General features: G+C 35.8%; 1 protein-coding gene across 9 annotated transcripts in view; it reads right to left on the minus strand.

Moving 5' to 3' along the window:
* Nucleotides 1-13,461, minus strand: part of LOC123559387 (CLIP-associating protein 1-like) — a 146,963-nt gene that overhangs the window by 110,087 nt on the left and 23,415 nt on the right. For all 9 annotated transcript variants that reach the window (XM_053552735.1, XM_053552733.1, XM_053552740.1 and 6 more), the window contains exons 7-9: nucleotides 12,120-12,195; nucleotides 10,598-10,698; nucleotides 7,570-7,640 (exon numbers count right to left, since the gene is read on the minus strand). In XM_053552735.1, coding sequence (XP_053408710.1) covers nucleotides 7,570-7,640; nucleotides 10,598-10,698; nucleotides 12,120-12,195 — 248 coding nt within the window. The remainder of the gene's footprint in view (nucleotides 1-7,569; nucleotides 7,641-10,597; nucleotides 10,699-12,119; nucleotides 12,196-13,461) is intronic.

Consider the following 13,461-nt stretch of genomic DNA (forward strand, 5'->3'; position numbering starts at 1 on the left):
AAAGATCAGGCCATATATTAACTCTATTACATCTTCATGTGTCATTTGATTATTTTTATTTTCTTTCATAGCAGCCTGCCCCAACAGGACAAAAGATCGGGACCTTTCTAATTGTATGGCTGGCAAAGAAGTATGCCGTGAACAAGGAAAGTCAAAGGTCACAGAAAAATATTTTTGGTCCACTGTCACTTTGCCGTAATTTATCACAATAGTATGAGATTATTATATTTACTCTTATGCTAAATGCTACTAATTAATTATACAATTTTAGCAGAAATGAAATCCATTTAATTCAGGTCAAACAGCGAGGTTAAAAATCAAAATCTTAATATTTAAAAAAAGATTAACGGGAAGTTTACCTTTTCAAGACAAATAGTCAAATACACTACTTTTTACAAAGATGAAGCATAAAATGCAAAATATTCGAACTGTAAAGGTCAAATTAAAAAAAAAAAATAAAGAAAATTTTAACATCGAATACATGACATGTAATCTGTCACCGACACTGTAAACACTAAATATGCATTATCCAAGGGAGATAATCCCTATTTTATAAAAGGTTTAAAAAAAACCCATTTCATTCTCTTGTTGAAAATCACCTTTAAATAATATAAAGGTCAAATCCATTTGCCACTTTAAATGAAAATTTATGTAAACTGTCTTAAATTGTTACAAACGAATACTGGGGCAATAAAAATCCAGAAATCTTTTGTGTTTGGTGTGTTATTTAAATCTGATTGTGACAGCTTGTAATAGGTCTGTTAGTTAAAGAATGGCCATGAAATACTTTTCATTAACAGTCTCTGGATACAGTCCAAGTATGCTAAAATTGTATATTCAAACCTTTTCATTTTTAAGTATAGAAAACAAGTACAAACTTATAGTTATTACATGACTCCTTATATAAATCACCAATCCAGAACTTGTGCCATATGACTGGTCTATATTCAACACTGATTACTGGGCTAATAAGTAACAAGAGCTGTCACTAATGGAGACAAATGCACCCCCGCAGCACCTTGACCTTTGACCTGGTGACCTTGACCTTTGACCCCAAAGTCAGGAGGGGTCGTGTACTCAATAAGTACAATCAGCAGGTGAAGTTTGAAGGTCCTGGGTGCAGTGGTTCGCGAGTAAAGTGCCTTCATGCAAAAAGTTAACGTTGTGACGAACGAACGAACGAACGAACTAACGAACGGACGGATAGTTGAAAGCTAATATGCCTCCTTTTGGGGGCATAAAAAGACAGGAAATATGAAAATTTCTGATAAAAAATTTCAAAGATTTGACCTAGTGACCTAGTTCTTTACCAAAGTGACCCAGATAAAAATTCATTCTTGATTTATAACAGACAAATATTCTGACAAAGTTTTATAAAGTTTGTGTACAAAATGTGGACTCTATGGTGTTAAGAAAGTTTTTCTATGAGTTGACCTGGTTTTGACCCTAGATGACCAAGTTTCAGACTAGTCTGAGATATTACTAAGGGATACGTTCTGACCAAGTTTCGTTGAGATTTTGACTTACAGTGTTAACAGAAAATTTGATAAGGACAGACCACAGACACAGGGGTATCACAAGAGCTAACCTTGAGCATCTTGTGTCCAGGTGAGCTAAAACTTGCAAAGTGAATCAAATACATCATTGGGCTGCCATCTTTGTTCCCTTGTACTGTCCATGTGTAGAAATACGATAAGCCAATAATATATCAGCTTAAAGGCACACCTCTTACTTAATACCAACATACCTTTACATTCAATATTCTTTCATAACTAACCTTTAGACTAATTTTTCCTTAATTCAATAAAGCAGTAAGGAGGCAAAATGCTTTGAACAATAAACTTTTTTCAGATGAAAAATCATAAAAATCATTACTACTAAAGGTTCCTACAGCCAGAAGTATTACACTGGTTCCAATAATCTACATAGTGGGTATACAGCACCTAATAAGATATATCAATATATATTTCAACTTGATGTTTGTCATATGAAAGCCTAGCATAATACTGTGGTCAACATTCCAGTTGGAGATCAAAACAAAATCTCATCCTAAAATAAGAACGAAAGAAAAAATCAATCTACATACAATTTTAAGTTTCAATATTTCTTATCAATATAATATCCTAAACTATTTTTATAAGTCGCGCCATTTTTAGTTTCAAAGCTATCAAGGAATGTCAAACAGAACATAGATTTCAATTGCCTGGTTTGATAAGCATGTTTATATATACCATATAAATAAGGCTACTACTTGACAAATTGGCAATAAATTGTACCATTTTAGAACTAAAAGCTTTCAGATAGCCAAGATCAATATTGCTTGGTGACCTTTACGCAAGTCTCCTGACCAACTCAATATATATGAAATAAAAGTATTAATACTTTTTTTTTTTTAAGAATATGTCATTCTGTTTATTTAACTAACAGTTTTCCTATTTTTAGCAACAGTTACCTTGACCCTAGTGCCCCAAAAGTACTATTCAGCTTTCTCTTACATACCAAATTTCAATGCAATAAAAAGGTAAAGGTCTTGTTTATTATAGTGTCACCCCTATTTAAAGGGCCAGCCAATTTGGCTTATGAGACACCTTTATTGTGCATACCAATTACCTCCCAACTTCTACCACTATGCCAGGCGCCAGGCGGATAGAAGTCGGTAATCATTCATTTAACTAGCTCGCGGCTCACGAACCGGCCTTTTCGGAACGAGTCCCATGACAAACATCCCCCGGACGAACGCTCCCCATGGAGCCCGAACCTTCGACCTCCCGATCCAGAGGCGGACGCCTTAACCACTGGGCCATGGTGATATTTCATTTCTGATTAAGTGTTGCGTAGATTTTTTTTTTAACTTTACGTAGTAACAACAGTGTTAATGCTAGCCATCCCAAATAGAATACCAAACAAAAGCTGTTTGTAACACACATACTCCAACCATGATTGCTATTTATGTAATTTTGTACACTGAGACACTGACCTTCAACAAAGAAGTCTGATGACTGTAGGCCAAAGTGTTCTTTAGTTATTGAGTGGAAACTGTTTTCAGTTCCGAGTTCACTGTGTCCTTGACCACATGATCTCAAAACAATAGCGGTCATCAAGCGACCACAGGCTATCTATCTTTGTAGTTTAAGGGCTGTAGGCCAAAGTGTTCTTTAATTACTGAGTGGACACAATTTTTTTCTGTCTAGATGTCACTGTGAACTTAATCTTTGACCTACTGACCCCTAAAACTATACAGGTCATCTATTTTACTATTATTAGTAAGAATGACCTTGGCCTAGACCATAATGGCCCAAAATATTGTCCTCAATAATTTCTCTAAGTATAACTTGCTGTGTTTGGTCAGAATAGGTGATCATTAACTTTAGTTATTGCCTTGTTTTTTGTTGCTTTTTTTCTTTTCAAAAACATTGATACTGACCCCTGCATCATCAATGACAACACAGAGTTTAATTGCATTACCTCATTTCAGACTTCAATAAATAGGCCCATTATATAATTACAAACTAATTTGTGTATAAGCTTGTTGCAAGCCAAGTTTGGTATGAAAAGATTATTCCAAACATAAATTACTGCCAGGAAACTTTCTCTAATTTAGTAACCATGACCTTGACCCATGCAGCCCAAATGCAGTCCGAACCTTTCTATTCTTTAAAGCTACCTACATTGAAGTTTCAACTCATTATCTAATTCCTAACTGAAATTATTTTCTATTTTCAGTAACAAGGGCATTCATCCTGACCCAAGAGACCCTAGGTTTCCAAATTAACTTGGTATATGTTAGTTTTGTGACAAAAGGTCTATCTAAAAGTAGCTGACTTGGTACTCTTTCATTCCTATGTTAACACAGTAGCAACTAACAAGGTACTAATACAATTAACAAGGTCCCTGCATAGGTCATTAGCAGATTTTTTTATTTGTTATATATTTAGTTGCTTGTTTCAACAGTTAAAAGGTTCTGCTAAATAAATAAATAAAGGCAGGTTTTTTTTTTTTTTTTTTTTTTTTTTTTTTGGGGGGGGGGGGGGGCATTTAGATGAGGTAAGACATTTGGGAAATGATGTGATATGGCAATATCAAACATGAAGATTTTTAAAGTTTCCACTATATAAATATAGGGAAAATAAACCACATCCTCTGACGGCCATGTTTTTTGAGTAATCGAAATAATCTGAAAAATCTTGGTAGATGAACACACAAGGACCATTTGTGTGAAACTATTTCAAAATCAGACCAGCAGATTCATACAAGAAGATTTTTTAAAGATTTCACTATATACATATAGGCAAAAGAGACCACGCCCCTGCCGGCCATGTTTTTTGACAAATCATAATAATTTGAAAAATCTTTGCAGAGGGTTACATAAGGACCATTTGTGTGAAATTATTTCAAAATTGGGCCAGCAGTTTCATACCAGAAGATTTTTAATTTTCCACTATATACATAAAGGGAAAAGTGACCACGCCCCCTGGCGGCCATGTTTTTTTGACGAATTGTAATAATCTAAATAATCCTGACAGAGGGTTACAAAAGGACCATTTGTGTGAAATTATTTTGAAATCTGACCAGCAGTTTAAGAAGATGTTGTTAGAAGATTTTTCTAATTTTAGCTGTGGTGGCCCCTATGTACAACCAAGCGGAACCATTTGAACAATTTTGAAAGAGGACCACCAAATTAACATCCATGCCAAGTTTAATCAACTTCCACCCAATGGTTTCAGAGGAGATGTTGTTTGAAAATTGTGTGGATGGACGGACGCCGAACAGTAAGCAATCACAATAGCTCACCCTGAGCACTTTTTGCTCAGGTGAGCTTAATAAACTTGTCACTACTAATTTAACTACATCCAATTTTCTGCAAGTCTCTATGTAGAGTGCAACCACTGTAGGATTGCCAATATCCAGTCATTTTCCGAATCGAAAATTATCTTTTTTCCAAAAGGTCCAATATTCACATTTACAAAATAAAATTATTGTAGTGTTAATTAACTTCAAAATTACTCATTATTAACATTAACAGAATAGCAGCTGTAAGATGAAAATTAAATGTTTCTAATATTAATCATCTGAATATAAACTAGAGCTATCACTAAAGGTGATGAATGTACCCCCCGCATGCACTGACACAGTACATTGCAATTTGACGTACACAAGATTGCATAATTATGTGGACTGTATGTATATAGACTGTATGTATATAGACTGTATGCATACAGTATAGTAACAAAAAACAAAGTCCCATAACTATGCAGAATATTTATCTAAAAGAATGTAACATGCACCATGCACAACTAGAGTTGGTACTGATCACTTGTGTGAAGTTTCATTAAATTGTGTGTAAGGGTTTGGTAGATTAGGCACGCACAAGATTGCATATGCAGACTGTATGTACATAGTATGTTAACAAGAAACAAAGTCCCATAACTCTGCAATTTTTTTCGCTGAAAGAACCTAACATGCCCCATGCACAACTACTGTTGTTACTGACCACTTGTGTGAAGTTTCATTAAATTGAGTCAAGGGGATGAGGAGAGATGGTGCGCACAAGATTGTGTCTATGTATATAGTATAGTAACAAAAAAACAAAGTCCCATAACTCTGCAAATTTTTTTCCTGAAAGAACCTAACATGCCCCATGCACAACTACTGTTGTTACTGATCACTTGTGTGAAGTTTCATTAAATTGTGTCAAGGGGATGAGGAGAGATGGTGCGCACAAGATTGTGTCTATGTATATAGTATAGTAACAAAAAAACAAAGTCCCATAACTCTGCAATTTTTTTTTCTAAAAGAACCTAACATGTCCCATGCACAACTACTGTTGGTACTGATCACTTGTGTGAAGTTTCATTAAATTCTGTCAAGGGGATAAGGAGAGATGGTGCACACAAGATTGCGTCTATGGCCAGACAGACAACCTGAAACCAGTATACCCCCCCTTACAACTTTGTTGTCGGGGGGTACAATGAAGCAGGGATCCCGCATTCCAAATTAAGAACATGAGATCAAGAGTATTTCAACAGAAAGAGCAAGGAATCTTAACCACACAACAGCAGTGCCAAACAGTAACAAATCCCATCATTCTACATGCTGCTATGCTGTAACAAAACCAGAACTGGTTGCAAGAAAAAAATTACTGCTAAACATGGTCCTGAAAAAACAAGGGAGAAGAAACATTTGGAGTATCATTTTTTCACTCTGTTGAAGACACCCCTCAAGAGCAAATACCTTCATAACAAAAGCTGTCCATAAGACAGCACGCTCGACTTTTCTCAGTGCTTGACTCTGAATTAGAGCTTTGCCAGTAAAAACTTTATAAAACTTTAACCAAAAAATTCTAAGTTAAAAAGGGGCATAAGTCGGTCAAATTACAAATCTGAGTTATGAAGACTAGACATTGACAGTAAATAACTATTTTAAGTTTCAAGACAATAGCTTTCATAGTAACAGAGATATCTGACTTTATCAAAAACTTTAACGAAAGGCGACGCAGACGCTGGGGCGTGTGCAATAGCTCTACTTTTTCTTCGGAAAGTTGAGCTTAAAAGGGATAATTTTCTTTGCCACACAATATGTATATTTATTTGTGTAAATACAAACAACCCCTGTAAAACAAACATATAATGACTTTTCTAGCTGTGTTGTTTTACAGAGTCTTTTCTTAATATAGGTTGTTGCCATACAGCGGTTGTTGCCTTGCAGAGGTTGTTGCCTACCAGAGGGTGTTGCCTTGCAGAGGTGTTGCTTTACAGAGCTGTTGGCTTCAACAGGTGTCACCTTACAGAGGCCTTTGCCTCACAGAAGTTGTTGCTTTACAGAGGTCTTTGCCTTTCATAGGTGTTGCTTCACAGACACTGTTGCTTTGCAGGGGTGTTGCTTTACAGAAAGGTCGCTTTCCAGTAGTGTTGGCTTACAGAGGTTGTTGCTTCACAGAGATGTTGTTTCGCAGACAAGTTGCCTTACAGGGGTGTTGCTTAACAGAAGTGTTGTCTTATGGAGGAGTTGCTTTACAGAGACTTTGCTTCACAGAAATGTTGCCTTACACAGGTGTTGCTTCAGAGAGGTGTTGCCTTATAAAGGTTGTTGCCATACAGAAGGAGTTGCTTTACAGAGGCTGCTACCTAAAGGGATGCCACTAATAGTGTTGTCTTACAAGGGTTTTTGCCTTACAGTGTGTACAATTTTCCATCATATAAACGATATGGTGTCTACCTGTAGCAGTGAGCACAATGCCCGACTTTATAGTGCTGCCTCACTGGAATAGCACGTTGCAGACACTGACATGATATCCCACCCAGTCACATTATATTGACACTGGGCTGCCCAGTCCTAGCACTATTGTCTTAATTCTGAGCACCAAACAAGGAAGCTACTAGTACCATTTTTTATTTCTTTGGTATGACGCGGCCGGGGATCAAACCCACGACCTCCCGCACTTAAAGCTGGCCCTCTTCCACTAGGCTACCGAAGTGGTTTTACAGAGGTGTCACTTTATAGTGGTTGTATTAAATGTCACAATTTCTATAAAAATTTGAAAATTGTATCAGCTTGATCTAATTCACTTACCAAGGTCTGCTGTAGCTAACATGTTGCCAGATGTCTTTACTTCATCAAACTTGGCATATACTTGATTTAATCTGAAATGCAATATTACAGATTTTAGCATACTTTAAATATGTCATCAAACTTGGAATACACTTGATTTGACTTGAAATATTTAAGCACATTTTATTTCATCAAACTTGGGATACACTTGATTTGACTTGAAATATATAAGCACATTTTATTTCATCAAACTTGGAAAATACTTAATTTGACTTGAGATATTAAAACTCTTTTTATATCATTAAACTTGGTATATAGTTTATTTGACTCGAAATATTTAAGTATTTTTTTGTTTCTCAAAACTTTGCATATACTTGATATGACCTGGAATTTTTAAGCACTTTATTTCATCAAACTTGGCACATACTTGTTGCGACTTAAAATGCAGTTCAAAAGATTTAGACTGTGTGTAGTTTTATCTACAGCCGCCCCTTGTTACCCATATGGGGCACTACATTTTAGATTCCTTTAGCAGCGTCTTGTTTTCTACTTCAACCCATACTGGTAAGTATCTTTACCTTAATAATTTGAAAGTGCCTTGTTTATCAAAGCAATATCTCATTATTCAGTCGCATACAAAAAAGATTATACAAGAGGAATCTGAAAGCCCTGTTTGGCTCACCTGACCTAGTTCTTTTCCCAAGTATCACAGAATCTAATCTGACCTAGATTGCATCAAAACAAACATCCTGACCTAGTTTCATGTAAATCAGGTAAATATTTAACTAATTTTTTCAATGACTTGATTTAGCAATCTTGTTTTTGTCTATAGTCTTCCCAGTCTTGAATCTGGCCTATATTTCATAAAGAAGAACATCCTGACAAAAGTATATGTAATATAGTGATTACGGACAAAATGTGGCTTCTAGAGTTCTCTATGATCTGACCTAGTGTAAAAACTTGGGGTAACCAAGTTTGTAAACTGACCTAGATTTCAAAGAGACAAACATTCTAACAAAAAATTATGATGATCAAGTAATAAATGTGGTCTCTATAGTGTAAACAAGGTTTTCCTATGATCTGACTTGCTGATCTATTAAAGACGTTGAGTAACCCAGTTTTCAATGTAACATAAATTTCATAGAGAAAAACATTAGGAAAAACATGATTTGATATCAAAACACAAATGCCTACTACAAAGAAAATTAACATAGCTATTTTATTTAACAAGTTTCTACACCTTCGGAATACGCAAAAACAATCACAGATGATTATAATATGTAGTCAAATGTTTGGTGACAGCTATTTTAGTATTGGACCAATATTCGCATCAGCAATATCCATGCCAGGGGTGTGGAATTCATATGTCCGACTTGTCCGACTTGGGACTTTTTGACAGCGGACAAGTGAGTTGTCACATACCGTTTGTCCGTGGACAAGCACAAATTTTCTGCTTTGAAATGAAAAAGGAAAGAATAATTTAGAAAGCTGAACAGTGCTTCAAATTTATGTTTATAAAAGAAATTGACGTACGAAACAAATGTTTCACCAGCCGAGTGGCCTCTCAATTTCTCATGTTTTGGGAAAACCATACTGCGTCTAAATTTAGCATCTCTTTCTCTGCATTCTGATTGCTTCCCTGTTACAATCTCGCGTGATTTTTGCACACGATAATTCAGCCAATAGAAATAGAAAAGTTTTGGATAAATTCGTTGTTACAACTTCGTCTGCCAACAAAAATGGAAGTCAACAGTCAAAGCACAAAGCGCTTGCTAGTACGAGTCAGGAAGTATGATGTTTTCTGACAGAAAGTTTCATGCTTTCTCACGTGGCTTCGCATGGCATGATGGCACAAGCTAAAGTGTCAAAAGCATTTTTTTTTTGAAACAGCTACAGTATTACACTTTATTATGTTTGCTTTTGTAACTACTTGTAGATTATTGTCCAAAATAAAGAATTATTTGCATGCTAAAATGTTGAAAATCCGGGCAAATAAGTTTTGACTGCGGACAAGTAGATTTTTAAGACAAGTGAAAAATATTGGGATTTCCACACCCCTGGCAGGGGTGTTGAATTCCTATGCCCGACTTGGGAGTTTTTGCCAGCAGACAAGCAGATTTTTCCAGTGCGTTTGTCTGCGGGCAAGTGAGTTTTGGAGCCATAAAATAATAAAAAGCCGAATTTCAATCATTAATAATCTGAAAACGTTTTATTTCTTTCCAAATTTGCATAAAACTGTGCTTAAAATACGTAACCATCTGCACAGCATAGAATGTGTTTCCCCCGTCATGGGCCCCTCGCTAAAAGCACCTGCTATTGGAAAACTTAGCTTCCATTGGTTGTATCGAGGCAACAAAACAGTGCTAAGGTAAATATCATGTGCAGTATATCGTAGCATTTCAAGTAGTTTTCAGTACAAAATGAACAAATCTGACGTTAAATCGGGTGGTTCAAAGCCGCCTGAACAGTCTAAAAAACTGGAAAAGCGCAAATCAAAAGCGCAGAGAGACAAAGAATATGATCGCAAACATACATGTGTGTTTAAAGATTGCTGGTTTTCTGACTTTGGTTGCCTGCGAAAGGATGATAGCTCGGACACGCTGTATTGTCACATTTGCAGTATGTTCCCGCAGACTGCAGATACTTTTGCTAAATGTACATTGGTAAATCGAGGAATTATTGACTTTATTGTTTCCTGTAACACATTCATATGTTGTAGTTAATGTATTGATTCACAAAATGTTGGTTAAATAAAGCAGTTCTTATAACCCTGATGCCTAGTTTTCACTTTTTATTTGGACAAGTTAATTAAGCTTCGCACAAGTAGAAAATTCAGTCAAACTTGTCCGTGGGCAAGTGGATAAAATCCAAAATTCCACACCCCTGCATGTAAATATATTTTCAAGTATACTATTTCGGCATTCTTCAGCAAGTATCGGAATATGGTTTTCCATACAAGACAGGGAATGCCAAACTTGTATACAGAAATTACTAGCTGATATTTCAGGTCAATACTTTTAATAACGAACACAAGTTAGTAAAGTTATACCTCTGTGGAGCTATATTTGATCGTTTTGTGAGATCATTCCGCACTTTCTCTCCGACATGTCGGTAGATCTCGGCTAATGTGTTCATTGCTGCTTCCCGAACCTGACAAATGCAAAGGTCTTAATTAAACTTAGACATGTACCTGACAAGAACGAAGTCCAACATTAGAATTAGACATGTACTGACAAGAACGAAATCCTGCATTAGAATTAGACATGTACCTGACAAACGTCAACTCCTGTGTAAAATTTAGACAAGTACCTGACAAAAGCAAACTCATGCCTTAAATTTAGACATATACCTGACATATGTAAGGTAAGACTGTTATGTATATGTGTATGTCTAGGCATGCATACATAATATGATTACATATTTAATACTGATTTTAGTACTCATTTGCTTGTCACTCAATATTTAAAGAATTGTACTCAAAATAAAATGATCCCAGAGAAAAATTTATTAATTGACATCTTGGTTTTATAAAATAACTTTATAAATCATGTTTTATGTTGTTCATACTATACTACTTCTTTATAAGCATATAACTGCCTACATGGAAACTCTATATAAGCACTGCACAATTTTAAGTTACTATAACAAACAAATGTGATTTCATAGACAAATATTTGAGCCGTGCCATGGGAAAACCAACATAGTGGCTTTGCGACCAGCATGGATCCAGACCAGCCTGGGCATCCGCGCAGTCTGGTCAGGATCCATGCTGTTTGCTAACGGTTTCTTTAATTACAATAGGCTTTGAAAGCGAACAGCATGGATCCTGACCAGACTGCGGGGATGCGCAGGCTGGTCTGGATCTATGCTGGTCGCAAAACCACTATGTTGATTTTCTCGTGGCACGGCTCATTTCATGTTCTATAAGGCAGTTTATTTAACATCAAAAACAGATAAAGCAGATGTCCAAATACATGTTATGCATATCTGATGCTGAGAAAAGTTTACACATGAACTTATATAGTTAGAACCATAAAAGGGAGGTAATTAAGACAATGAATTCAATATCGCATTCTACTATACTAATCAATATTCAAACAATTGACAAATATATTAGAAATTTTTTGTCAAAAATAGATTTAACAAGAAATAAGAATATTTAATGTCTGTAACAAAAAATGTGACAGCCATTTTATAAGCAAAGGCATTATAGGACCCTTTATTAAGACCTTTTACACATATAAATATTACTTTTGTAGGGTTTTACGACACAATTATAAGTAATATGGCGAATTATCAGCTTTTTGAAGGAAGAGAAAAAACCCAGGTGTCCCTCTGTGCATTATTTCATCATAGGACAGCACCTGAGTAGAACCACCGACCTTCCGTAAGCCATCTGGATGGTTTCCTCACAAAGAATTCAAAGAATGAGCGAGGCTCGAGCCTACATCAATGAAGGGCAAGTGATCTGAAGTCAGCAACCTTAACCACTCGGCCATAATGCAGAAACAAAAATCATGTAATTCTGTAGTTCTGTTATTGTAAAATCTGCCCAAAGAGAAAAAACCAACCTGTGGTGTCTGATCCTCTAGAAGTTTACAAATGGATGGCACAATTTTTGACAACTGCAAACATCTTGCACCATACCTGAATATAGAGACAAACAATAATACATATACTGTATTTATTCAAGATATGTATTTATGTAAACAACTACTGTACACATACTGCTCAAACGTAGCAAGAAAAAAGAAAACAAGCATACTTTTTCTCCCAACCCATCACTATGTGAGGAAACTATCTACATACCTCTCATACGATACATTGTGCCAGTTATTATCTAAAAGTACAACAGACATGTAAAACTTGGTTATTTTCATTTTGCATCAAACAAATTCTTTAGAGATATTTTCTATAACATTTTCAAACTTTTTTCATTTCTTTTTGGTTAAATGCCATTTTTCAACAGTAATTCATTAATGTATTGTAACAGCAAGCAGTCAACCTAACCAGTGTTCTTGGATTTTGTACCAGTACTTAATTGTCCTCAGCAAGTATCATCTCACGAAAATTAATCCTCCCGTAAATATTCTCCATTAATATAATGCTTATTCAAGTGACAGGGCCCTCGTTTGCCGATTTTTGGGGCCGAAATTCGGCCCCATTCCCCCCTCGAAATAGTATGTTTTTTTCCCCCCAAGTATAGAAAAATTCCCCCTCGAAAGAAAAAAAAAATCAAGAAAAAAAAAATCAAGAAAAAAATCGATACCCGATAGTCTTAGGAGCCCGGCCCGGGAGATTTTCAAAAGACGCTCAAAGGACCCGGCATGATAATTGCCTGTGCGTCACTCGGGACCCGGAGACATTTTCCTTTGATAATCCTTCCTCTTATCAGTCATTTCCTAAAGTAAAACTATGTCCACGATAAACACGTGTATTCAAAATAACACTCGCGGTCATGCCCTCCTTCCTTTGATCTTCTGCTAAATTCCCGCCCTTTATCCTGTGGACATGCCACGCTGATTTTCTTTATCAGCAAGTTACGTCACGGCGAGTGCACATAGGTAATGAGAATCAATGAAGTGTTAACATTAATTGATAAAGCGTTACCCGTATTGAGCCTGCATACTGTCAAAAAAGGCGGCCAATTATAATTATCGTAATTAAAGAGACCAGCTGATTACGAGCATGTGAAAAGTGTCCTGCAAGATTTCTTCATGCAAACTTTAAATTAGATCATTGTTTAATGATTGTACCTTAACTTCAACGAGAAAATCCACAAATTTAATGAATTTGGAAAGTAAAAATAAGTTTAGAATGTCCATTCACGATTCTAATTACACCCGATGACATATGCAATTTTTCCAAAATTCACTAAAAAAACTGACTTTCAATGCATTTTTAATGAAAAGT

This window comes from Mercenaria mercenaria, chromosome 10, assembly GCF_021730395.1.
Source record: "Mercenaria mercenaria strain notata chromosome 10, MADL_Memer_1, whole genome shotgun sequence".
NCBI classification, from domain to species: domain Eukaryota; kingdom Metazoa; phylum Mollusca; class Bivalvia; order Venerida; family Veneridae; genus Mercenaria; species Mercenaria mercenaria.